The sequence below is a fragment of the Rhea pennata genome, chromosome 2, assembly GCF_028389875.1.
Source record: "Rhea pennata isolate bPtePen1 chromosome 2, bPtePen1.pri, whole genome shotgun sequence".
Lineage (NCBI taxonomy): Eukaryota > Metazoa > Chordata > Aves > Rheiformes > Rheidae > Rhea > Rhea pennata.
In genome coordinates, this window is record NC_084664.1 from 26,083,448 (window position 1) to 26,111,112 (window position 27,665).

A 27,665-nucleotide genomic window follows, 5' to 3' on the forward strand; every position below is an offset into this window, starting at 1 on the left:
TAGTTGTCATTAATAACATTTGATTATATGTAAATAAAATCATCTTTAGCTTGCTTTAAGCTAATGTCTTGAAATGACATTGCTGTTAGGGTTAGGATTCTTTTCAGGAGTAAACTAGAATAAACTAGATTTTCTTCCATTTAGAGTTTTGGATATTTATTCCTAAGTAAGGAAGTTTGTTTTTATTTACGAGAATCTGCATTAATTTTTTTTTCAGACATTCCAAAATAATTTCCAAAACAGCATAGGGTTTTTACCAGTCTTTATCAGACCTATAGTCATTTTTAACTTCTAGTATAATCCCTTAAAATCTGCAGAGCTGCGAAAATTCTGTGGTTTTCTTTCTCTCTCTTTCTTTTAGAAGGCTTTTCTGATGTTTTTATAATTCATCTTTTTTTAGTTCAGTAATGTAACTACAAAAAGCTCATTTAAGTTTTGAATTTCTTAGTCTGCTATAGAAATCAGGTAATTTTTCAGGTTTCCCCCTTGAATATCAATTGAACCCATTATCTCAAGAAAAACAAAGGCTCCAAGAACCTACTATGATTTCTAAAGTACTGGGCATTGTGAATGCAAATAATAAGAACATTCATGAGTAAATATGTATGATGAAAATGCTAATTTCAGGACAAAGTCAATCCTTTAGCCGTTGGACTAAAATTTCTTTTCTTAGCAGATTGTATAGAGAATTGTCTGGTTAAGCTTTTTACAGCTCTTTCTGTAACATATGGGACTGACTGCTGTCAGGAGGATGATGAATTACATCAATCTCTGAGGTTCTGATCTAAGAAAACAGTTTCTATGTAGCATGCAGAAGGAAGTAAATAAAACTGAGGAACATAACTTCTGTAGGTCTTTGACAGCTTTTAAACTCATTCTGGTTTTATGTCCACAGCATCTTCCTCAGAGAGGTTATCTGGGATTTTGCCATAAGGTCAGCACCAGCCTGATCCTTAAATTTTGATCTTGGCAAGCATGGTGGTGGAACCCCACAGTGTCATCAAGCAACTTTGTTGCTCAGTACCTGAGAGCTTGTTTTGTCTCTTCAGTGAAAAATCATGGATTATTTCTTGACCTGAGGCAGGTGTTTTCATCTAGAAACTGTTGTGCCCCATCTTTATCTTTTGCTGTGTCAGGTACCCATCTACATAGGTCAAACATTTGATTGAAATAATACTGTTTCAGATCATCACATTTGACTAAGATTGTATCTTCATGTTGTCCCAGATAAATTTAAATAACCTGATATCTGCCTTCTCTTTCACAACTGTAGGCTGAAGTCCAAGGAGAGTCCTGCTCTTTAATACAAGAGCACAGATGCTCTTTAATTGTTGTAACACATATCTGCATGAACAGAGAGGTTTTTTGTTTTCAGGTGTAATAAGAAATTGAAATAGTGGATGCAATAGTGCGATGTTCCTGTGGAAACAAGGCATAACAATCTGATACCTTGGATGTCTTGATTTAGAATCTAAAGAATGGGATTTATATTCAATTTTGCAGTTTAAGAAAGACACATAACAGACAAAATCTAGCACAACTTTCAAAAAAAAAAAAAAAAAAAAAAAAAAGAAAAAGAAAAATAAGTGTGTCCTTAATGTGCTTTGTACACATTGCTATAGAAGCTGAAACACGTGTGAGGCTGGAATGAACAAAAAACTCAACAATCGATATTTCCAAGCTTAGTTGTGAAGAGAACAGAAGTAGTGGAAGAAAAATTAGTCCTATCATAGAACATCTGATTTCTTTACACAAAAACTCAGATTTTTTTCTTTTATATAAATACTAGCTTTAAAGCACATTATAGCATACTTTTTTTCATAAATTTAGGAAAGTTTAGATTTAGTCAGAAAAATGATGGGAAAAGTAGTAGGTTTTTTTTTATGCTGCAGGAGGATTAGGTTGAACAACAGGTTTGCTAATTTGACAGGAAAATTTTCTATGTCATTGATCTTGGCAAGTATATTCTAACAATGAAATTAGGAAAAGTAATGCACTGTAAGGAACTTGGTGTCTATGTGAATTACAGTGATATTACTTCACTCTTCTGGATATTAGAAATGTCATAATTAGTGAAGAGAGTCAATTACATTCTATCATTTAGATTTTCTCCTGTTGCTTGGATGGCCTTAAAACATTTCAAAGTCATAAACCCAAACATATGCCTTGGAGAAGTTTAATTCTGTGATGGGGTTATGTTCTGTGTGAGTTTGGATGACTAATGGAAAGAATTAAAGCGCATATAGATGCCCTTACACAGCAGATACTGACAGGTACAAGTGTACATGCTCAGAGCAGCATAGTGAATACTTTGATCTCCTGTGTTCCAAGCAGTGACTGAGAATTATGCTCTCACTGAATTATTTAACATAAATAAACAAGAATTCTTGTGACAGTACTGAGTAAGAGGTGGTACAGCAATGTTCCAGACAGGTTTTTCTACTGGCTTGAGTTCCTTCCTTGCTGTCTCTCTGTTTCTTCCTTGCCCTGGATAGCGTATTGCACTGACAAGCGGCATAGATACCTAGTAACTGAGAAAGTTTCAACCAAATAACAATCATCCAAAGAGACTTTTAAGGTCTCAGTCATTTCTTAGAAACAAAAAATGTCAGAATAAGGAATGGCCGTACAGGACAAGCCGTAATTCACCTTCTTGGGTGTGCCCTTTGTTAACGTGTCCTTCAGTTAAATTACAGCATGCTTGTTTGGCCTCATTTAGCATACGTGGTGGTGCTGTATGCATGATAAAGATTTTGTAGCGTCCTTTCTCATTTGCATTTTCTTCCTTTCACCCACTGATTCCTGCAGACGGTTTCTGCTTTTTTATTGCATTTTCCTTGCTCTTGCAGTCCAGTAGGGCTAGTTACTCGTGCTTCTCCTCTGTCTTACCTGAGTGTCAGCAGAGGTAGTGAGAGTGGGAAAAAGGGCATAACTGTTGTCACTGTGTTCTGGGTCTTGCTGCAGCGTGACTCCTGGAAGTTCAGAAAAGTCCTACTAACCATCAAACACGGTTAGCTTTTGTACGAAGCCAGTGTCTGAGCAGCCACTTGATGGGGAAGTTGCACGCAGACAGCTGGAGTGCTAACAAGCTGCTACTGAGCATGTGCGGTGTGATTTCCGCTTTTGTATCACTGAGCCTGTAAGCTTTGCTTTGTTTGATGCGGTTTTGATATCAAGCGCGTCAGATTTTACAAAATAAGGGGCTCTAGTAACTTGTATTTCTCTTCACTCCTCATCTTGCGTGCTGGAGGTCAGTAACAGTGTTCTGTAAAGAGCAGCAGTCATTAGTATTGCCTTAGCGTCTGCATCAGTCACCAGGTACGATGATTTTTTTTAAAAGAAGTGATACTAATTCATCTTTGTTTTTTTGAAAATAAGCTCTGTTCTCTCTATTTCTCTCTTTGACTTGACTTTCGTCTTGAAACCAAAAAATGTTATCATACAACATTGTGTTCCGTCATTATTATTCTAGAGTTGAGAATAATCTTCATAAATGCAAACTGTGACACACAATAATTAAATTTTGTTACCCATAGCCTTTATGTAAAAGATTAAACAATTTGTGCACAGTGGGAAAAACAACATAATATTTCAGGAGAGGTGTTTTGGCAAAAGTTAAAAATACTTCTTCAAGTTCCATGTTTAATCACAGAATTGTGAAAATTAATGTTAGATTAGATCCAGTAAATTTTATTCTGTTTCCTTGCCAGAGTTGGAATTTTGCCAGTGGATATATTAAATATTTCATCAGAATTGTTGCCGTTGCAGTTCTGCTAATTTTCTGGCATACGTAAGGTAAAAATGTAACTATGGTTACCTGAATGACTAGTCCTTAGCAATGAGTATTATTGAGATTCTGGGAATTTAGCACTTTGACAAACAGAAGGCGTATCTGCAACTAGAAATAGTTAAGTAGTTCCTGAAGTTGTGTCTCAGAAATGTCACAAAATGCATGTGAAATACTGTGTAGTCCGTGTATTTTGCAGTGGGAGTCTGTCTCATTTTAGACACACAGCGATCTCCTGGATTCTCTGTTTAGACCTTAAATGAATGTGTTGCTTTGAAGGAGTGCTGACCAGTTAAATTACCTCTTTGTTCAAAGGAAATTGATTTGTTCATTCATCTGAAAAAAATCAAGATATCTTTGAAAGATCGGTGGGGTCACATTGTCTTTTAGCTTTGCTGAGAACAAAACCAGCATGTGAGAGTGCTTCCAGGAAACAATAAAAGTTCGTGTATGTTTGTTTCTAGTCCAGTACTTTTGTGAACATTGTTTGCCATCTTTCTCCACCAGTTAAACATGCTTTCCTCACCTCCCATTTGAATAGCATAGAAACAAATAGTTCCTGAATGTAGGCAGAGTGTATTTTACAAACTTTCATACTATAGATATTTATGAAAAACTGTAGTGCCCCACGTAAACACGTACTGTCAGTCTTGTAAGCGTAATTTGTCTAAGTGGAAATAGGGAATTTTGAATACATTCCATGTTCCTTGAAACGGTATGTAATATTCTTTTCTGTGCTTTCAGTTATTTGGGTAATAAGAATAGAGAAATTATGGTAAATTCTGGTCAGTTTATTCAAAATTGTTGCAATTTGGGCACTATCAGCAGTCTACAGATAAAAGGCTGGTCCTGTAAATACTGTAATTATCAGCCAGGAGGCAGTGGTATAGGATACTGTAATTATTGCTCTAAACTGACAGTTTAAAGTGATAGCATGATACTTTGGAAAATTCTACATTGAAAATCTAGCATTATTTGTTTAATCATATTGTTAATTAAAAGAATATATTGCTGTTCGTAAAAATAATCGTTTTTGTTTTGAAATTTGTCATCTTCAGATATGTTTGTTATTTTTGAAAAATGTAGGAATATATTCTTGGAAAGGGGTGAAGAAATGCTAATTATGTACTACCTGATCACAGTTGACCTTCCTTGAGCACTATATACATTTTTGAGATCTACCATCCAGGCCTTTTGTATATTTACAAGCCACAGCTACAGCATGATACTGCCAACTGATTCTCTTTCATATGAAAAAGCTTCTTCAAGCTGAGGGACTTCTGCTTTAGGCATATCTTAGAGTTTTTAAGTACGTGAGGATTTTCTCAGATCCTACGTTGCTGTGTAGGATTGTGATCTTGAGCAGCCCCGTGTTGCCAGCCTTGGTTGTTTCTACTTTCTGCGGATAGGCCTTGACAGGCCAACGAGTTTCATTTTCAGTTGTATCAGCTTAATGCCACTGAAAATCACGTTAACATTTAAAGCTCTTAGCTGGCCAAATTATAACAAAGGCTCTCCAGAGGGTTCTCTTTAGGCTACGGGCAGTTTCAAACCTGTTAACCTGAATCTTTACAAGGCTTTTAAATTGTGTTAAGCTAAGCAAACATAGTAGAAAAATACATCCTGAACTCAGTCAACACCAGATTGTCAAGGCAGGTTGCACCCTATTTAGGTTGCTTGATCAAGTTTGCTGTAGTTTTTTCTGTAGCCATTTGTGTTGCCTTCTTCATTCCTGCTTCTTTTCCTAGCAGTGTTCGCCAGTACTGGTTTTCTCCATCCTCATTTTTTTCTAAGCAGATCGGTCTGACAGGAACCAGCCAATTTCTTTGGACTTTTTGCTCCAAACAGGGTCACGTTGCTTATTCCATCTTTGCCTTATTCTGAAAATCTTTGCCTTACAACACTTGGTGTTTTTTTCACTGAGTACTTCTCGTCTGTTGGAACTGATTTTGGAGGGGACACACATACATCTTTAATTGAATGAACAGAATTGGTCTTCATTTATGTTACGGTTAAACAAAACAAGACACGTTTGAGGCCTTCTTTGCAAAGAGGTCCCGTGCCAGCCGACGCACTGAGTATGGTGTGTGCGCGAGAGGAAGGAGAAATGAATCAGAGAAGCATTACATGATGTGAATGGGGTTCTCGTGCTGCCAACATGAGAAAAATTAGCCTGCTTAAGAATAGTAACAGTCTTCAGTCTGTATTTTTTAGTTTTTCACTGACGTTAACTATTCTGTGAGTCATGAGCTTCTTTGTGCCTGGGCTGATGGTTTTCTTTCGCTTTTGCTTCTACTGCTTCTATCCGGGGCTGATAAAACCTGAGTGCTGTTACAAGCATTTACCTGTTGTAGAGAAGTCACATTTATTGAGCTAACAGTATTTTATGCACTGTATCAAAAGTGTTCTGAGATATTTTAATAGGTAGAATAGTCTATAGTGAGCTTTTTGTACTAAAACAGTGTGCTTGAGATTGTTTCTGGCATTTTTATGTTGTCGCATCTTTTTAAAAAGTGAAACAATCCAACATTTCTGCATTTAGCCTGGCTTAATCTAGTGAAACGTAAAATATTTCTTTTTGTTCTTCATCATCATCTTATCTAGAAAGAGGAGGTCTTCTGGTAGTAATGTCAACATTATACTAGATACAGGCATTTTATGTTATTTAAAATTCAGTAGTCTACTTAAACTCATGAGTGTAGAGCTAGCCCTAAAAGAGTTCTACCGTATTTTATGACTGGTGTCTATAAAGATCACAGAGGAGAATATATGCATTGTATCAGTAGCTAAGGTACAGCAGATTAAATCAGACTCTTAAGGCTTTGACAAAATATTGCACTGGGAAGAAATCCAAAGTCTTTTCTTGACTTCCAGGAACTTGGAGGGTTTTGCTGTTGTTGTTGTTGTTTTTTAAATAATTTTCTGAAGATCTCATCCCCTGAAATGAATATGAAGTGATCTACAATTGAGTAAGACTCTTGTATGCTCTAATGAGGAGTTATGGGATGCTAACTTCTTTTTTTCTATTTTACTGAGTTGCTGCTACCTTAGAATAAAGTATTATAAAACAGAAGAGCACTCAAAAACCCCTTTTAAGTTATGTCACTTTACTTATTTATCTATCTACCTGACTGTCCCAGGCATCCTGTCTTCATCTGACTATTACAGTGTGTTTTTCATTTGGCTGTGCTTGTTAGACCAGTATTTTGTATCTTCTTCGAGATGTTTGTGTACCTAACTCACTGTGGATTTATTATGTTTCATTTAGGTGATGATGAATGTAAGTGCTGTAGACAACTGCATCAAAATTAATGTAGCAATTACTTTAGCTATATCTACATAGATTTTTTTCATAAAGTGAGAATTGCCTCTAGTCTCTACTACATTTGTCCTTACTGGGTCACTGCAAGTGTATGAGTTCAAAGAAAACCAGTGCCATGCTTCAAAAAAATTTTTTTCCTCCACAAATTGGAGTGGGAAGCAGGAAAAAGGACAATGTCTGAAGGAAAATGTTCCATCTGAATCAAATTATTGAAAATGCATCTGAGTGAGTAAGCTTACAAGTCCTCAAATTACTGAGTTCAGCAATATCTTTAAGCATTCTACTTATGGGTACATGTGGCAGCACAGAAGGATAGTAACATAAGTCACTGGATTCGTTATCCCATAAACTTATAAATAAGGAAATAACTAATTTTGTCACTACCCTACACTATATTTTAAATCAAGTCAATACTCAGCATTATTGCCACTTTTCAACCCTGATATTTAACAGAGAGAAACTTTGTAGTCGCATTCATTCTTCAGCAGGTGAGACAGATTATATTTGCATTTAATTCTCTTCACTGATATATCAGTGTTTTTGGTGTATATATTGAATTTTCAATGTGAAGTTCCATTCAGAAGGCTTAAAGTGCAACAAATGCTTTCATTATTTCATGTTTACAGCATCAGAACTTTTGGCACAAACCTTAAGAGTATTTTTGTGTAAAAAAAAAAATCAGTTGTATCAGTAAAACAAAAGCAAAACACTCTCTATAAGTTGATTCTCAGGCCTTGCTGGTTCATTTCCAGTTCAAAATTTCCAGAAATACACCTCCAGAAGAAAATACACAGCATGGAAAAATTTTATCCAATAATTTCTACTGTAAGCATGTAGAAGCTTGCCTTAACCTGACATTTCCTGTTATATCTTAATTATAGACATCTCTGCCAGCTGTACATAAAGTAGGTATGTGTGTGTGTTTGAATGTTTTATTTTTAGTTTTGTCCTCTTGGTCAAGTGACCAATTTTTTGGCATAGTATCAGCCACTCCTCCACATTTTGTATCATCAGCAAACCTGCTGAGGATGCACTCTGTCCCTTCATCCAGGTCATTGATGAGTAAGTTGAACAAGAGTGGACCCAGTACTGAGCCTTGGGGGACACCACGAGCCACAGGCCTCCAACTAGACTCTGCGCTGCTGAACATACCCCTCCAAGCTCTGCCTTTCAGCCAGTTCTCAATCCACCTCACTCTCCACTCATATAACCCACACTTCCTGAGCTTATCTAGGAGGATGTTATGGGAGACGGTGTCAAAAGCCTTGCTGAGGTCAAGATAGGCAACATCCACTGCTCTCCCTTCATCTACCCAGCCAGTCATCCCATAATAGAAGGGCTATCAGATTGATTAAGCATGGTTTCCCTCTGCTAACTACTCCTGATCACCTTCTTTTCCTCCATGCATAGAGACGGGATCCAGGATGAGCTGTTCCATCACCTTTCCAGGGATGGAGGTGAGGCTGACCGGCCTGTAGTTTCCTGGGTCCTCTTTTTTTGCCCTTTTTGAAGCCTGGAGTGACGTTGGCTTTCCTCCAGTCCTCAGGCAGCTTCGTGTTCTCCATGACCTTTCAAAGATGATGGAGAGTGGCCTGGCAATCACATCCACCAACTCCCTCGACACTTACAGGTACATCCCGTCAGGGCCCATGGATAGGTGAGTGTCAGGTTTGCCTAAATGGTCTCTAATCCAATCCTCCTCAACCAAGGGAAAAGCTTTTCTAGTTTACAAGAAAAAATTCTCCTGTCAAGTAAGAAGTATTCTTTTTCTAACTTGTAAATTTTACTCAAACTTTTATGGCTAAACTACTGAGTAACACAGAGTTCCATTGTAAAATAACAGTTGCAAATGATCAGATCTACTGATGATCTTTGCTAATTACATAATGGATTTGTTTATGCAAGAAATATGTGGCATTTTCTTCACAAAAATGCTCATACATGAATATTTTTTGCTGCTTTTGGTAGATTTACCCAATAGTACTATGTAGTACAGTATGTCTCCCTTCCATTTACTCATCCTCCCCACTATAAAATGGTTGCTCTAGAACTGCATGCTAGTGCTAGACTTGGTGAGAAATTCTACTTCAGTATTAAAGCAATTCAAATGTAAACTTAAAGAGGTGTGTCATCTCATTGTGTATTGAATATATGATTATTAAATGAATATTAGAAGTAAGATTTTTCAAAAATACTTGTCTGGTTCCATTGGTCCTGTATTTTGTCATTTATAAATTTCTAGCAAGCTCCTTGCCACTGTTTTGAAGGAGGAACTCCTTCTAAAATCCTACAAATCCATTACATTGTCCTTCTTCAAACTCACTTCTATCATGATGTCTGGGGAAAAAAATCAATAGTAATTAGGCAGCAGGTGTGGTGTAACTGGTGCCAAAATCTCAATGTTAGCTGAATCTACGTATGTCTTTTTGTACCCACCCTTTTTTCATCTTATGCTTGATCTTTAAGCATTTCATGAGAGGGGCCATCACTTTATTAAATATTTATAGAGCTGTGATATGAAAGTGCTGCTTTTAGTGGTGTTGCTAATAAGTCAACAGAATTTTTGCTGTTTATTGCTGAAGCAGAGGAGTGTAATGCCCCTGAGTTTTGTTAGACTTTAAGGTGATTTGTGTTAACAGCATTTTGGTTTTAAGTGTAAAGTGGAACTTTATTTGGAAGCAGTGGAATAGTTAAGATAGTTTCTAATTTTCAAGTAACAGTTGATATTTTAAATTCTGAAATAATGTAGTGAATAATTAGCCAACCGTTGCATTTAGTTTTTCCTATATTCTTTATTGTTAAAGGTTATGATACTTTATGATACTTGCTTTATGAAGCCCTTTTCTTACCACAGAACTTGCAAATTCAGTAGGTCAGTCTGCCTGCTAAAGAAATATCTTCTCTTGTTCTGTAAAATTCTGTTCAAGTCTTGGATTTTCATGTTGTCATTTTTGTTACACAGAGACTTTTTGTTATATGCTACGTTGAAAAATAGCCTAAGAATTTTTTTAGTGCTGAATTTACCCAAACAGCAAAATAAGAACATTGACATCAACACTACATGCTAGCAATAGTAGCCTGGGAGCTGCTGAAACAGCTTTAGCAACCTTTTTATTTGGTCCATGGAAGCTGTCCAAGTCCCTGTGGTGGTGGATTGCCAGGACCTTACAGCCCCCCCCCCCTTCCCTGACACCCATTTCCCCTTTCAGGAGGAAATATATCCATCACAGGCCCTTCACTTTCAAAAGCATGAAACTAGAGAAGATGAAAGAGTGAGCCAAGTTCCTTTCTCCGAGTCACTGCCAGGATCCAGCGTTGGCCCTGTTACCTTGCTGGTCTCCCAGAGCACATAAGGGACAGGAAGCTCTTAATGGGGTTGGGACAGACTAGGCCCCTTTCTGACATTTCCAGATCCTATTTCATCAGATCACGTCTTTTCCTCCTTCTACTTCAATTTAAGTAGAAGCTTCCTTGGTCAACTAGATCATCTATAGATTACAAATGGGCAGATCTTAAATATTTCACGGCAGGACACTTACGTCCCGTGACATCCTGAGAGAGACAACAGTTGCCCATCCTGGTTTCCTCTGAGCTTCCAGGCATACTGGGAGCCAACTGCTCTTGCGAGTTGCTCTAGCAGAGAGAGAGAGTCTCCCATGTCTGTCTATATTTCTGCCTGTTATGTTTGATATCTGATTTAGAAAACTACTGTGTGGCCCACCACCTTTCTACAGCATAAGAGGCTAGTGCCTGTCATAGTGGGAAAAATGAAGACCTTGTAGGTACTGTATAAAGGTGGCAGGCATTATTACAGTTCATAGTATCACGTATTTTACATAGGGAATTGTTTTCTGGACCAGTTTTTGACCCTGTCGCTTCTCTCCTTGTTTTCTTCCAGAGGCTTCACATCAAATATATAAGCTGTTTGTCTTCATTTGAAAGGCTTTCATGGACTACCCCCATTCTATCATCTTTCATTGTCTTTTGAGTGTAATGATGAGAGTTACGTTAGCCATTTGTTAAATTTTCAAGTGTCGTCATACCTTTATGCTGATTCTTGGACTTGGGGGGAGTTGCACTTATGTCTGTTCAGAGCCACAGTGTTGCTGTTTTCCATAATCCATCTTAAAATTCTCCCCTTCTTTTGACTGTGAAAATCTTGGAATTTTGGTCAGTAGTCCTGTTATACAGACCAACATTTTACTGTTTTTTGTCATTCACCTGTCTATATCATATCTGTATCAGATATAATCCTCTATCTTACATGTAGACTCTAAGCTTTTTTAGGGAAGCAAAAAGCACTATTTTCTGCAGTACATGCTGTATATTTCTAAAATTCACAGATGTTATGATAACGCGCGTAAAAGTTTGAGTAACATACCTATGTCCTCTATATTATTCATTCTTATTGTTGGAATTGTTACCCTAGACAAATACTTTACTTCTGTTTTTAGTAGAATCTAGAAGTTCAGGAGGCTAATCCTGTTAACCAGAAGAGATTTTATTTAAAATTAACTAGGAGATGATTATGTTTTTAAAAACACACACGCGCACACACGTACACTCGCTGCCTGTAATTTTGCATTCAGTAGTATATTGTCATTGTATTTCTTGTATTTAATTTGTGTCTAGAAATCCATTTGAAGAACTTAACACTGCTAGGTCTAATACTGGATATATTTTTAAAGAAGACAAAAAATATGCCCTAACCCTGAGAGTTTAAGCTCAGAAGAGGGTGCAGCAGGAGGAATAGGAGTGATTCTGAACAGGCTGTAGCAGTGCACTTGCAGCAAGTGCTCTCTGTCAAGTCGCCTTTTGAAACTGTTTTCCAGAGCACATTCTGTAAAACGCGACCTGATGATGACTAGTCATTTATAAAGCTCTGATTTTTGCACGATTGCCAAAAAGTTGTGTTGCACAATTGTGTATTATTGTTTCCGTACTTTCTCACTCCTTTCCAAACCAGTTTTGTCTCACTTTCCGGTAACATTTGACTTTTTAGATTTGAGCATTTGGATAATAGATTTACTCCATGTCTAGCATGAAGCTCAGTGTAGGCACTGCTACAGCCTTAAATGGTTAATAATGCTAAAAATCTATTCACTTTGTTATTGATTTTTAGCAGAAAAAATAAAGTACAATGCAAGAGGCTTTTTAATACAGTATTTTTTCAAGTAAATTTTAGAAATATTTTCCTGTATAAAATATCAAAAAATACTGGATATCATCTTTTTAAATTACTCATTAATGTTTTATTCTCTTCACTGACACTGGATTGCTCTCTCAACAGAGGAGCAGATGTGCTCCCATCTAATATATCTATACTTCAGCAAAAAATAAAGCTTGTTTGGTGTGCAGTAGAATTCATGACATTTACTTAAGCAATTTCTGCAATATCTGCACTGAAAAAAATTGAGCTTTTAAATTCTACAGAACGGCATAGACCCTCACTTCTGTGCGTTCCCAGACCCCTCCCTTAATACCTTCAGCTCTTCCTCATGTTGCCAGAACCATCCTTTCTCTCGGATTCCCTGGGGGCACAGTCTTCTCTTCTTACTCTCAGCTCCCTCTCTCATCCCTACCCAGATTTGTGTAATGTTCCAGGTCTGGGCAGGAAGCAGCCTGTTTGCAGCTGGCACATGCTAAAATGCAAGCTAATGTGTAAGCTAATTTCCAGAAATATGTGCATGGCAATTGATGCTGTTACCTTTAAATTGTAAATGGTGGAAGACATTTTTGTGCTTTTTTTGCTCATTAGGGGTGCTGATGGGATCTGCATTACTGATTTTCCTTAGGTTTATAGGAACATATCTTTTGAGACATTTTGTCTGTTTTCTTAAGAGCTATTGGTGGTAGATAGAGATTGACGGATAATGTAATTGCATAAACCTGTCTTGTTAACAAACTTGGCAGAAAATCATTCTTAAAAGCTGTATTTGAGGTCCTAGCTGTTGCAGATACTATGCTTTATTTATTTTGCTTTTATGTAGATGCTGATGTGAACTGCTGGTTGACTGTGAAGGGCTGAGCTTTTGTTGTTGTTGTACAGTCTTTCATTAAAGCCTAAAACTCTAGATATGTAGATGCTGTTACATCTGAAACACATTAATTTGTAGCACAGCGAGCTGTGCCATGGTCATGTGAATGTACAGTGGCTTTCTTGAATATAAATATAGTATTCATATACTTACATTTTAAAATATAAGGATGACTAAAAGATATAAAATATTGCAGAATCAATAGTTTAATTTAAGAATCTTGGGTTTGGTTTGTCTATATAATTAAAATTATTAATGAAGTGCATTTACTTTTGGATGAGTACCTGCTTCTTTATTTTTATGAGAAACTTTTGATTAACTCAGTTGCTAGTTAGTTAGCTCTGGTCACAGAGGAGAGCATGGGCAACATGTTTAACCTGCTGTGTTGGATGATTCAGCAGTGCCTTAGTTTTGTCACGCCATGGCATCAAAAAGAGGACACAGCAACTTCAAAACAAGGATTGCCTCACCAAAGTTTTGAAGGCAGAGGTTATTAAAATAGAAGCCACCAAAGGCCACTGCTCTTCTAGTACTGCTCAGATAGAGAAGTATGTTCTGGTGATATTAGGACCCGGGTGGTGTTTCCCCTCCTCTTCACCAAATGAGGAGACAGTGAATGACTCCAGTCAGTGGGATCTCCTGCCAAATGGGATCTTCTGAGCACAGCCATAGCAAGACTGGGATCCAAAGTTAAAGGTGTGCAAGTGTACCCCGTTCTGTTGTTACTCTTGCTACTAAAAGAACGTGCAAGTTCACACTAGTAGCAGAAAGGAGCTCGTAAGAGGAACACACTATGGGAACACAAATGTGTCATTGCAGTTCTTTCTCAGATGTTTAGGGAACTTTCTACTGTTTTGACAACTTCCTCTGATTCGTGCTGATTCCTTCTGAGCTTTTCCTTTTTCTGCCATCACAGTCCTATCAGCACATCTTCATTCTGCTCTTCCCCTCTCACGTGCTTCTCTCTCCTTTCTGTTTTTTGTTTTTTCGTAACTCAGGTGTAAAAAGCTACTCTGCTATGTTCATCAGCTTGTGTATTTGTCTTCTCTCCTAGTCTCAATCTAACTTGAATACAGTGAGCACTCTACATAGACTGTATTGAACTGTAAAAATTAAAGTTTGAGATAGGCCTCGCCAGAACAAGTAGGATATAAAGTACTGGGTGTGTAGCAGCTTCTGCCCTGCCTGAGTGTATGTGCCCAGCATAAGTAGTGTTCATTTTCCTAACCTGCTGTGTCTGGCATGTTTGGATGCCAGAGTGTGCGGTAGGAGGAGGATCTGACATGTAGCCTCTAGATGGGGTGACTCATGCACAACAGAGACCTCCGAGAAGGTTCACTCTGCTTCCAGCTGCAGCTCCGTGCTGAGTCCCCTTTTTCTCTGTGACATAAATCAGCGTGTGCTCTGCAGGGCCTGATAAGCTTCCCTTGTCCTGTCTCATGAGCTAATGCTCCCCCCTGCCCGCTCTGTGTGTGGCTTGAGCTGCTGGTCCCTTACCAGAGGTGAAGGTGAGAGGCTGGGGAGCAGAGCTGCAGGCAAGATGCATCTGAAGTCACTAATTGCAAGGTGCCTAATTGCAAGGTGCAATTAGTTAGTGCCAGTATAATGCCTGGCACTGTGTGGACCCATTCTTTATTACTAAGTGTCACTTTAGAAATGGGATTGGCTGTTTTAAAGTCTACTGAGCAGAACAGTTAAATGGGGCAGTGATAAATCTCACCTTCATGTGCATTGGTCTTACTGGCACAAAAAAGTGCTATTTACACCCACCCCCATACGCACAGGTTGCACGCACATTTTATGTGATATTCTTTGAGTGAAAACTGAACACTGATGTCCACTTTTTTTGCATGTTATGAAGAATTTTATGCCTTGTTTTAATGATTTTGCTTTAGTTTTACTATGTTTTGAAATCACTTCTAATTTCTTATTCTCGTTCACAGAAATTCAGTGTTCATCTTTGCCTTCTATTACAGATGGATATAAGCCATCTTTTTTATTTTCTGTAATAGAACAGTTTGTGTTCAAAGAGTATATGTTGCAAAAATATTTGTACAGGAAGGTTGTACAATTTAACAGGGAAATAATCTGTAAAGAATTGGAATTTGTGTATACTTACCTTTAAGGGCTTCAGCAGTTTATGGTAGAGTATACAGGCCCTAAATACTTCCTCACATACATGCTTATTGTGCTGGAATCTGGATGAATACACCTAAGAAAGAGTTCTGAATAACTGAAATATTGTTTGTCTTTTTAGGCAGTGAAGCATGTTACAGAACCTTTCAGCCAGTGGATGAAGGGGAAAGGAGAAAGTGCCATTGCTAACTAGGATAGCAACATGGGAAATACAACCACCAAATTCCGCAAAGCTCTTATAAATGGAGATGAAAATCTGGCCTGCCAAATATATGAGAGCAACCCTCAACTAAAAGAAACTCTTGACCCAAATACTTCGTATGGAGAAACTTACCAGCACAATACTCCGCTACATTATGCTGCTAGGCATGGGATGAACCGAATACTGGGGTAAGTGTCGTTGAAGGTTTTGTTTCTGTATGAATAGCTGATCTAAGAAATGCAAGATGTTTAACTAGGCTATAAATATCTGATGTGTATATGTGTGATATATATGTGTGTGTGTGTGTGTGTATTACAGACACAGAATCTGTAACGTTTCCAAATGCTAACAGAAAATATCCAGATTAGCCTATAATCACAGATTGGTGTAACAATCTTTATTTTCAGTATTTTTGTTCCCTCCTATAACATTAATCTGGACCATTTACTGTGCTTCCTGATGTCTTGTATCATCTCTAGTTCTTGGAAAATAATGACTCTTCCACTATTCTTGATGTATTTTCATGTTTTAAAATAATCTGTAGGTAACACTGTATCTAATGTATTCCGTACTGATTTTATCTATTTCCAGATGGCATAACAATGTTCTTCTGTTACTCAAACAGCTTTAATTTTTCCATTTTGGTTAATAACGGTGAACAGGAATATCATGATAATGAATGAATTTATTATTGCTGCATAGGAAAAAGAAGGGAATGTGTTACTTGAATAAAGGTTTACAAAGTCTACATGTATGGCAATTCATAATGTTAACCAATTCCGTTCTTCCATATTTTTCTGTATTCTTCTGTATTCTACAATCAATTAAAGATTAACTTTATGCAGTCAGATATCTTATCTATGTCCAGAGATTATGGGTACAAGCTGTTTTGGTCTAGTAATTCTTGAAATCAGTTCTGAGTAGACATTGCTTCAGTGCTTAATGAGTTAGAGGGAATTTTGTAAATATCATCTTGCTTATATTAGGATTCAGGATAGAAATATTTACTGAAGGAGAATACACTCTTTGTGTATTACTGTAAATATTGTTTAAATATTTATGTTTACCTCTATTCATGGGCCTTTGGTATTTATTAGGTTCGTTTTGTTTGTTATATGCTGAAACTTTTATTAGCCATCAGGCCTACCATGATAGATTTTTTTTCTCAGTGTTTAGATTCATCAAGCTAACAATTTTTATTCTTCATAACTTTTCATCTGAATTGATTTTATTATGTATTTCCCTTATGAATTACATATTTCTATTTTTAATTGGTGTTTTGGTTTCACTATTGTGTTAATTACTTTTCTTTTTTAATATATCAGAATTTTCCTTTTCCTCCTTTCTTTATTGTTGAACTATAGGAAATTTAAAAGTAAACCTAATTTAAAATAACATCCCATTTTTGTTACATTTTTCTGCATAATTGTTTTCTCTGAGATTTACAGCATGCTTCTCTCAGTCTAGGAAAACTTAGCCTTTTGGAAGACCAAGGATACATTTAGAACATGACATTTTACCACTAGCTGCATGGGGCTTTCAGTATCTAAGTCTCACAGGACAATTCAGTTTTATTTTGTGCATATCACAAATAAATGGTCAAACGAATCATTCATTCTTTTTTTAGTTCAGTCACAGATTTGTAATAACTTTTTCCACTAGTGTTCATAGTGAGCATACCATTATTTGCTGGAGTCTCCTAGTGAAAACATGAACTTTCGGAGTTGCTGATGCTACTAGGAACAGTTTGCTGAAGTGGTTTGGTTTTGGTTTTCTTTTTACTACTTTCTTTTCTGCTCTCTGTAAGACTCTTGTTTAGAACTCGTCTCTTAGACATATTAGGCAAAACTTAGCCTTTTTAGCTAAAAGAAGTAGTAAGGGTGAATAAATAAAGCACTTACTGTCTGCCTACCTGCAAAGAAAGTGCAGGCATGATTTCTAGTTGAGCATCTACTTTATGATAGGGAAAATCCTGGATATTGAAGAGATTAAATAAATTAGACCTTAAAATGAATGCTTTGATAAGGTATAGGAAATGAAAATAAATGAATTTTAATCTGCCTGTATTTTGAGAGAGATTTACCATCTGGGATGTCCATAATGCTACAATATTGCATCTTTACATCTTAATGAAACACCTATTTTAAATATTTGGGAATCTATAGCTATACTAATTTGTAGTTCAATCTCTAAACACTATTTTATATACTATATCATTTATATCATTTAATCTTTATAAGCTGACATTTGTAATAAATCTCTAAACACTATTTTATGTACTATATCATTTAACCTTTCTTTATAAGCTGACATTTGTAATATTGTAGGTGGATATGAACTGATCGGCATTTTATGATTCATTGTGCAGAATTTTCTGAAAATGGAGTGTTGCTGTGTAGTTGCCAAAGCACCTTTTGTTGAATAACAGAATAATTTAATACAGATGTTCAGAACTAAGCTTTCTGACAATGCTGTTCACAAATACTAATATAAAGTGACAAACTTCCTTTTATCTGATGTATAGCTAGTGGTGACTTCCAAAGATAAAGTGAAAGCACAGAAACTTGAGTTTGCAATTAAAGGGAGTTGAGGACATCCTGGTATAGTTTTCTCAGCAGTGAAGAAACAGAGGTGACAGAAGAAGCTGGAGGAAAGGCTGAAGGGTCATGAAGCAAAATTTCTCATCTAGACAAACTTTGTGATTCAGCATGAAGTCTGCTGGCAGAAACTGAAGCTGACAGCAATTTCTGAACTGCATGGTTATTATACACCAGGTCAGCAGTCTGAGTCATCTAGGTGCTATGCTTTTTATCCAGCATTTAGAGTCCAGAAACTAAATTTAGTATGTAATCAACTCTAGTATTCAGTATATAATCTTACTTTCTTTTTTCTTCACAAGATTCAGCAAAAATATAATAAAATATTGAGATTGTTTCTATCTTAATTTTTCATGAATATCATATAAAGCTTTGTTGTTATATTAAAAATTTTGAATTTGAAAATTGGAAAATAGATTAGCATTCAATTTTGATGGTAATGTATAACTTTTGTTTTATGTGAAACCTAAAGTAAAATTTGGGTATAAAACCCAGAGTACCTGACAGATTAATTTGTTTTACAGGAACATTTAATGCTTAAAAAAAGAAAAAACAACAAACATCCATAGCTGTGGCTAATAAACACAAATAAGAATTTTTATAGCATCATTTGAAGTTGCCAGAAGTTGCTATATAGTGTTTAATACTTCAGAGTAAAAGATAGTTGATAGTCATTTTCTCTCTTTGGTCGATAGCATTACATTTATTTGCGTTACCGTTTGTGTTAGGTTATGTGATTAAAGGCTGATCTCCAGGACCGCAAAGGAGCACAGGGGCAGGGAGGCAGGCAGAGAGCCCCAGGAACACGACCGGGAAAGGAGCCCCCTTCCTGGGGCTGTCACGGGGAGGGGGGGCGATGGACCTGTTGCCCCAGTGTGACCTCCATCACCGTGAAGGGCGCCCTGGAGCACTTGGGTGGCATTACAGGGGTGTGGGACACATTACGGGATGCAGGGAAAGAGCATCTTGGCATTGTACAGATGTATTATGGGATGTTCAGGAAAGGGACCAAAGGTGGGGAAAGGGTGGGATCAAAGAGTGAGTTGAGGAGAAGCAAGCACAAGAAGACTAAGGAAAAAGGGTTAAAAGGGCTGGTTGCTTATCAGCAGGCAGCCAGTCAGTATGTTTGTCTGGCCGTGCCCTGCACCTGATCACTGCGGTCTGCCTTGTTTTATTCTTAAGTTCTGTTCCTAACTATTCTCCTGGATGAGGAGTCTTTTCTAGAACAGTGGGCATATGGAGGGCTAGGTGCCAGCGCCTGGCATGAGACCACGAGTCCCAGGGGCCTGCGGGTGTGCAGTGCCAGAGAGAGAGGGTCTAAGTGCCAGCAGCTGGAGTGGGGACGTGGGACAGAGGTCGGTGCACGCAGGCGTGTTATGTCAGTATATCGATGTGTAATCACTAGTGAGTATAGAGATGGGCAAGCCGGGAAGTGTTTCCGTCCATGTTGAGCTGTGTGCGTGTGTGTACGTATTGTATACAGGTGTGTGTGTAGGTGTTGAAATGCTAAGCCTTGCTGCTGGCTGGTCCTGGAGACAGGGAGCTGCTGCAGCATTTCTTCTGTCAGGCTACTGAGTTCAGCAACTCCAGTTTGAGACCTCTTATTAAAAATGAAAAGGAACAAAGTGAAAATATATGCCTTAAAATCTCTATAGAAAGCATGAGAAGGCTTTCTATTTTGGAAGCAAAAGACTATAAACAATTCAAGTTTTCTTTTTTGGACTATATTATAAATACTGTGGGAACAGTTTGAGTGTCCTTTACTCGGTGATTTTCTGTTATAGTCTCTAGACATCTGCTGTTGGTGCTAAAATTCAGCATCAGCTTTCAAAGTAGTTTGCCTTGGGTGTTAATAACGCTGATTCAGAAATGCTACCTCTGTGTTACTAAGCTATATGGGTTTTACAGTTCAGACTGTGGTCATTCCAAGGTAATATCTTGTGGATGATAGGTAAGACTTCTGAAGTAATGATAGAACATACATAGCATTTGCAAAAACAAAAAGAAATAACAGGTACTTTATGAGAATTGAGAGCTTTGTAAGTGAGAGCTTTGTAAAACATACAAATAGCTCTTGTCCCACTACTAACATTTATCATGATTCCCTGTGAATGAAGGTCTTGATAAGAGCTTCCTATTCAAGGAGGTAGTTTTAATTTCATTCAGTTAAATAAATCTAAACATTACAGAGAAACACAGGGGATTTGTTTTCTTTACAAAATTCAGTTCTCAAGTGAGCAAGTACCTCTAAGGTCCTCAGGGCTTTTTTTTCCCCTAATTTGAAGACAGTAATACATCAGAGGCCATGTGACTGACCAGTTCAAAAGCACTGCTATAAATTTTGGAAGCTATCCACCGCAATCTGGCTATTGGTGAACCACCCCTGAAATAAGACAACAGAATACATCTTTTCTGAGGGTCATTGAGATGGAGTGGCTGGAAATCACAAGGAAACTACTTGTGGTTGAAAGGGGAAAAAAAAATCTTAGATAAAATTTGCTGTATGTATTGTGCCGTAACTTTCAGTGTTGTAGTTGTACTGGGAAGCTTTTTGAATTAATGCTGTTTTTTTTTATTGTATGTTCATACATAACATATTGTATGTTATGCCTGAACACTCTGTGAATATTCAAGCCAAAACAGGATCGTTTGTAACAGTTACTGCTGGTCTTGGGTTAAAGGAGGAGGAGGAAGTGGTAGGAACATGAGGTGGTCGGGAAGCAGAAATGGTTTGTGGAGCTGATTTTTTCTTAGAACTGGAAAAAGCGAAGTTTTACAATTGCAGAAGAATATGAAAATTGAGTTGCAGCCTGAAACTGAAAAGAAGGTCCCTTTTTGACTTTTTCCATGCCTGCATTTCAGTGATAATAATAGAAGAACTCTGATATTGAAGGCAACTTAAACTAGTCAGAGATAAACACTGCTGAATGTATCCAGCATCTGGCTATAGGAAATATTTGTAGATTCTGAAGTATTTTTCCCTGCAACAGAACAACAGAAGATCAAAGTAGCGGTGGTTTCTTCTAGGCTGAAATTTCCTGATACGTAAAAATAAATATGCAGCTTTTCTTGGAGTTTCAAGTTGATGTATCCTTATCTTACTTATCTTTTATGACTAATTCAGAGATTTCAATAAAGATTCTTCAAAGCAACTATAGTGCCCAAAGAGAAAGATTTTTGAGATTACCAGTATGTTTCACAGGATGAATTTAACAGCGAATTTGTTGACATTATAGGAAACACAGCATTGGTTATAACAACATTTGAGGCTGACTCTTCCAATGACATGTTTTTGTTTTTTCTGTGATTTTATTTTCCTTTCCAGTCATGTTGAAAACTAGTTTCAGTGCATTAGAGGGAGATGTGTGCAGTCTGCTTTTCAAACCATGTCTTTGCTCAAGTTGAGAGGATATAGTTATTGGGGGGAGGGGAGGAAAAAAATATATATATCAAGGAGAAGTATTAGAAAAAATCCTGTTAACGTCTTTGCAGAACTTCTGCAGGCTTCAGAGAGCTGCTATGATTGATTGTTTTTTAATGCTGTAAAGCTGCTTTGAATTTAGGAATTTTTTTTTCCTGATGCTGCGAACACAAACAGAGTACTTCACTATTATATTGTGACTGAGACAGAAGTTCTGTGAATGTTTAAATTCGACATCCAGATTGACCTAAATCCTGCATTCTGAAGTGCTCACAAATGTAGCACAGTAGGTGCAACTCTTTTTGTCAAATTTCTAAAATCCTGCTCAAGTGCCTTTCTGGCAAGTCTGTTGTTTTCTTCTGGATTACCCTCCTATCTGTACTTTTGAAATAGATGTGAGTGAGCAGAACAGAAAGAAGAAGAGAGTTAATGGCAGCTTTTTGTCTAATAATGGCAAATAAGGAAAAAAAAAGGGGAAAAAAAAAAAAAAGAATTGGCCAGAACTAGAGTCCCGGTGTAAGGAAATTTGTATTGAATATATGGACGTTTTCAGCAGGCAGCTCTGAAATGCAGGGGGAGTTTCTCTTTTATTCTCTTTGATCTATTAACTGTTTGTTTAGTGTTTTCCAGGGCAATTTTACAGTTCAAAATATGATGAAGGTATAATATTTGTTTACACTTCTCCCTAAAATTAGTTTTTAAAAGTTTTGACTTCTGATCTGAACATAAAAGGCGTCTACCTATCTTCCTATTCTCCCACACACTTAAGATGAAGTTTATTCATAAAAGGATGTATGTCTGCATTGGAATTAGTCATCTAGGCTTCTTTTATAGTCAGTGCAGATGTAGTTAATAGATCTAGTCAGAATAAGCAGCGAAGGCTAGAGCACAGTTCATTTCATTGTAAAGTTTACCCTAAATATATTAAATTAATTGAACCCCAGAAGTTCCTCCTTCTCCCCATTGATTTTGAATGGAAGTCTAGGGTAAGTAGATCAGTGTGATTCCTGCATCCCTATGGCTGGGGAGATAAATCTCATTCTAAAATGTGTTAGATCATAAAAAAATGAAATAATAGGCACCTGTGGAACAGTAAGTTGAACATTCTTTCATAGTATTACAATATCAGCATTGCATACTAATTGTGGGATATACTGTATGTGCTACAGTGCCAGATGTTTCACTTTTGTGGCCTGCTGTGAATGTTAAGTGCAATATTTGGATCGAGCGAAGTGAGAACATTGGTGTTTCTCCAAACATTTTGTTACTGTTCTAGTCCTCTGCTGAGAAATATTTGGATTTTGATTCTGTAAGACCCTTTTCTGATTAGTTGTTTTATATGTTTCTGATGTTTGTTCACCTACTAAATGCTTTAGAATATGGAATAATTGAAGTGAATTTCTGATCTGGTGTAGGAGACTGATATGTGAAGAGCATGATCTGACCAGAATTTGTGGGAATGTTTGTAAGGAAGCAAGAGGACTAATTGAATTGAAATCCTGAAATCTTTGCTGCTAGGGTTTCTGCACCCCTTAATAAGCCAGGAACCTTACGCTGCAGTGCCCTTCACTGCACATGTTCAGGGACTGCCTGAATGTTTCTACTAAAACTATCGTTTATTTCTCGTATTATTCTTTCTTTTCCTTGGAAATCCAATACTGCAAAATAACCTGTCGGTTTGTGATTAGTGAGGTCAGATTAATGCAGTTTTAAAGCTTTCCTGCTCTGCCTTGTCTCTTCTCCTTAGCAGAGCTCTGTGAATATTTTATCTCAGGCAAAGTAGAATTATATTTGAGTTGTAAAGTAGTACAGTATAGTTTTGGTCTTTATCAGGATGATTGAGTCTTTCAACTAATTTTGTTAACAGATAGAGTTTGTAACTCTGTTGAGTTGGTTGGTTAACTGCTGAATCTTTGTGTCAAATGGTTTAACTTTATTCTGGGAGTTAAGTCGAGGCAGACATGGTTTATGTAGCAGAATGCTCTGCCATTTCAATAGCCAATGTCCGGTAGAAATAATGATTGAGAGACTGCTAAACAGAATTATATTTATCAGAAATAATTAATTTTATAGCTCAATACAATATCTAGCTAACATATTCAGTGACTGTTGACCAAACACAGTTTTCATTTTGGACACAAATATATGTACTTTGGATTCTTTGATCTATTAATTAATTAATTATTTTTTAAGGGACTAAGAATGTACTAGTGAGAGAATTTTAATTGCTATGTTAATATGCTTTGGGTGGTGCTATACACTTGTTAACAGTTTTTTCTTTTAAAAATAAAACTCTTATCCATCATGATTTTTTTTTAGTTAAAACATGGCAAATTATATTTTGCAGCTAATCCATGTCTGAAGATCTGTTTTTAAAATTTTTGTTTTACATGAAAGAAGGCAACTTTCGTGAGACATTTAAGTCTGTTTTATTAATAAAGTTAAAAATCAAGCAACATAAAAATGGGAAGATTTTTTTTCTGGAAGGAGGAAGGGATAGAGGAAGATGAGACAATCTCTGTAATGTAGTCATAGTTTTCAAGAAAGAGAAGGAATTGATACAAAGCCCATTAATATTTGCTGTGTAATTTCATCATTATTGCTATATAAACTATCAACTAGATGTCATACACTGCTGTGTGATTTACAAGCAGACACAAAGGTAAGGGTATCCGCTCAGAAATACAAAGCAGTGTGCTTCAGTGGTGAAGATAAACCCTCTCATTGATACTTTCATGTTTATTATTTCATCTGACATTTGTCTGAAACCTAAATCTAAAAATTGTAGCCTCACAGTTAACTGAGAAGCGGATTCAGTGTGGATAGTGTTTTCAGAACAAGCTGTGTTTGAAGGAGGGATGTGGAGAGAAGCCTGAAAGAATCAAACCTAAGTTAGAAAATTGTTTCTAGCTGCAAAGAAATGTATAGAAGAGAGGGCCAGAGAAAAGAGATAAAAATCAGGGAGCTTTTGAATTGCAGAAAACATATAGCCACAAAGTTGTTGGTAAGCAGCCAGTTCCAGTGAAAGTTAGTTCTAGTTTGGCACTCAGCTCTTTTCCTTTTGAAATCTCGCTTTAAACGCTGAACTAAAAGCCAGAAGTGGCATGGAGTCACGGAAGCAGAATTCCTAAGTGTTCAGTGCAAGGGCAAGATAAAATAAAGCACATAGTTTTCTAGTTAACTTGATGATGATGTTGATATCTTTTCCTATCAGAAATGGTTTAATTCTGTGATTTGTTGCTGCTGTTCCTCCTACCAAGCTTTGTATTGATATATAAAGCATCATATTTTTTGGTCCGCAGTATTAACAACTATAAGGATCAAACAGTTTTTGTGTTCTGTACTTTCAACATTCAGTACCTTTGGATCTATGCTGCACAATTCAATTATATCATTTTGCCACTCCTGCCACTCCATTGGCCTGCTGTGTTATACCAAGCCAAAGGTTACTATCTGCAGCAGGACCCAGGGGCTGACCTATATCTGATTGCTTTAATAGTTATTTGGAAGCATGCTACTTGGGGAAGCCGTAGGTGAACTGACAGCAATACATTTTAAAAGATTTTAAAGATATTTAGGGCACTGCAAACAGTTCAGGAGAGGCTGAAGACAGTGCTCAAGATCCAGGCAATATTTTTGTATGTAACATTACATAAAGTCCATAAACGAAGCAGGCCGGAGGGAGCGTATGTTGGCAGAGACAGAAATTTCCGTTTGAACTTAAGACTGCTCTAAGTAAAACACACCGTAGTCAGAACCTGATTCTCAAAATGGTGATTAGCTCTGGAAATCTGCAGACATTGTTTGAATCTTTCTGCATACTTAGGAAATGGATTTAACCTTTTTTACTGGAAGATGTACAGGACTTGATAGGGCTCATATGAGTGGGAACAAATCAGATGCATTTTTTAGTAGGAAAGATGCAGAATTGGGGACCAAATTGGAGTCCTTGGTATAAGGGATCTTTTAATGTCTGAAAGCTTCAAATTTCAGAATGAAGAATTAGCTCTTCACAAATTTCCATCACCGGTAGGATATGATGCCAGTGATGGTCTCTCAGATGCTTCCTATGTTTTGTTGTTAGCCCAGATTGCTCACTCATTAGTTTAGCTGGTTATGATTAGTGTTTAGAGGGATTCTGGTAGTGTTAATAACACTTAGGCAAGAGGCCAACTGAACTTAAGACATGTAAAAAGTAAGGATAATAGTCCATGTATTTCTTTTTGATAAATTGGCAGGTGCTAATGATCTGTCAGCAGATTTTTTATCTTGAAATAGAAATAGGCAGTCTCCTACCAAGTTTTATCTACTGCATACGAGAGCTTCTTCAGCTGTAGGGGAAGCTTAAGAATCGTAATGAAACTGTCAGTCTTTCCAGAGGAGAACTTGTAAGTGCTAATAATTTTCTAGAGCCATCTAATGAATAAGAATGTCAGTAATTGTTGCTACTAGATGTGACTGTCAACATCAGCTGAATAATAATACTTCTTGCAAAATTATTTATACCAGCCTATACTTCCATAGAGCTGTCAGTAATGTCTAAAAATATTTCTTGTGCTTACTAGTACACTGTGTTTATGTGTTGTAGCATGTTTAGGGGAACAGTTCTTTGCAATAATAAAATGATAGAACAAAGTTACCATGCATCAGTATTGTCCTACAGTGTTGGAAGCTCAATGGTTCAAAATAACTATATGATTTAATTCATTGCCTGTGATTTTTAAGTTACTGAGGTAATGGGGCTGTATTTTTTGATAACTATGGTTTAGCCATACTTCTCTTAATGCTCAAAAAGCTGTTAGCTTTAGGTTTATGCCTGCATCAGAGTTTGCAATGTAATTTGTTTAACAGTGAGCTAAACTTAACTGTGCTAGCTAACCCAAGAACCAGAGCAGACATCAGGAAACGGAATCCAGTGCAGGTTAGTTTACCTCTCTGCTGCCGCCAGCCCTTTTCTAGTATGTAAGCTGCCTAGTTTAAAGCTACGGTATAATTTGTATAGTATAGTATATTGTATAGAATATATAATGTATGCAAGTGCCTTGCATTCTTAAATCAGTAAAATTCACTGTCTTTGACCACTGTCTTGACCAGATGCAGATTGCTTTAGTCTCTAGCTCTCAGAGCTATCTGTATAGCTTTGTTTTATACCACTTTTTAATTTGATTTTATTTTTCCTATACATAGATACTTCATATGCTTTTTAAGGATGTTTCCATACATGTATATGTATCACATATGTGTGTGAGATATACACACACACACACATATATATGGCAATTTTCCTTCCCTAAACATGACAGATTTTGTAAGAACCTAAAGAAGTGATTGTGGTGATGTTACTTTCTGGGAGTGAGGGAATGTATGAGTTGTTTATTATTCAAGTTCACAGCCTGATGATCTTGAGTCTCTTGCTGCTTTTCAGCAAATACGGATAGTAGTAGGTGTAAATGTTACAGCCTTTTCTATTCTGCCACTTTTTTTGTGCTTTTGTCACCTCTAGATTGGAGTCTGAGAAGAGCTGCAGCTTAAAGCAAAATTTGGAAACTGCAATTAAAGTAGTCTGACTGCCTTGTGGCTGAGTGGTATTTCCCATAGGCGCTATGTATTTTTACTCTGCCAGTAAATTTCCAGGCAGAATTTAACATTTTATGCCTCTGAAGCTCTCAGCCAAATTGCAGGAGTCTATAGCACTATTGTTTGAAAGCCTTACATACCAAATATCAGTGATAAAAATGAGGCCCCTTCAAACAGTCAAACTGTAGATGTAAAATGTATGAATTCACCTCTTTTTGGACATTATTCATCATCTCTATATATTTTAAGTCATGGACTGAGCTGGGCTTTTCAGCCTTGGCTGAACTTACCCTTTGAATGAAGAGAAGAGTTGTCCCTTTGACTTTTGTAAGGCATTAGAGAAAGAAAAGAGGATTTGTCGAAGCACTTCCAAGCCCAGGTATGGATCCAAAGTGAGGTGGTGGCTTTGTTTGTCAGCTCTGATGTTTGTTGAATTCATTTATGAGACAGGGAAGTTGATTGTCAAGGAAGGAGAACAAGTAATCAAAACTGATTTCTTTCTTTCTTTTTTTGTTTCATATCAACAGTGCTACTAAAATTGTTCTAGAAAACTTGCTTATATTTTAAGTGAATATGTGACAGCCA

At 36.9% G+C, this 27,665-nt stretch overlaps 1 protein-coding gene across 4 annotated transcripts in view; it reads left to right on the plus strand.

Moving 5' to 3' along the window:
* The window catches only part of ANKIB1 (ankyrin repeat and IBR domain containing 1), a 95,012-nt gene that overhangs the window by 16,641 nt on the left and 50,706 nt on the right, over nt 1-27,665 (plus strand). For all 4 annotated transcript variants that reach the window (XM_062569112.1, XM_062569113.1, XM_062569111.1 and 1 more), the window contains exon 2: nt 15,405-15,673. In XM_062569112.1, the coding sequence (XP_062425096.1) occupies nt 15,486-15,673 (188 nt within the window). In that variant the 5' untranslated portion in view covers nt 15,405-15,485. The remainder of the gene's footprint in view (nt 1-15,404; nt 15,674-27,665) is intronic.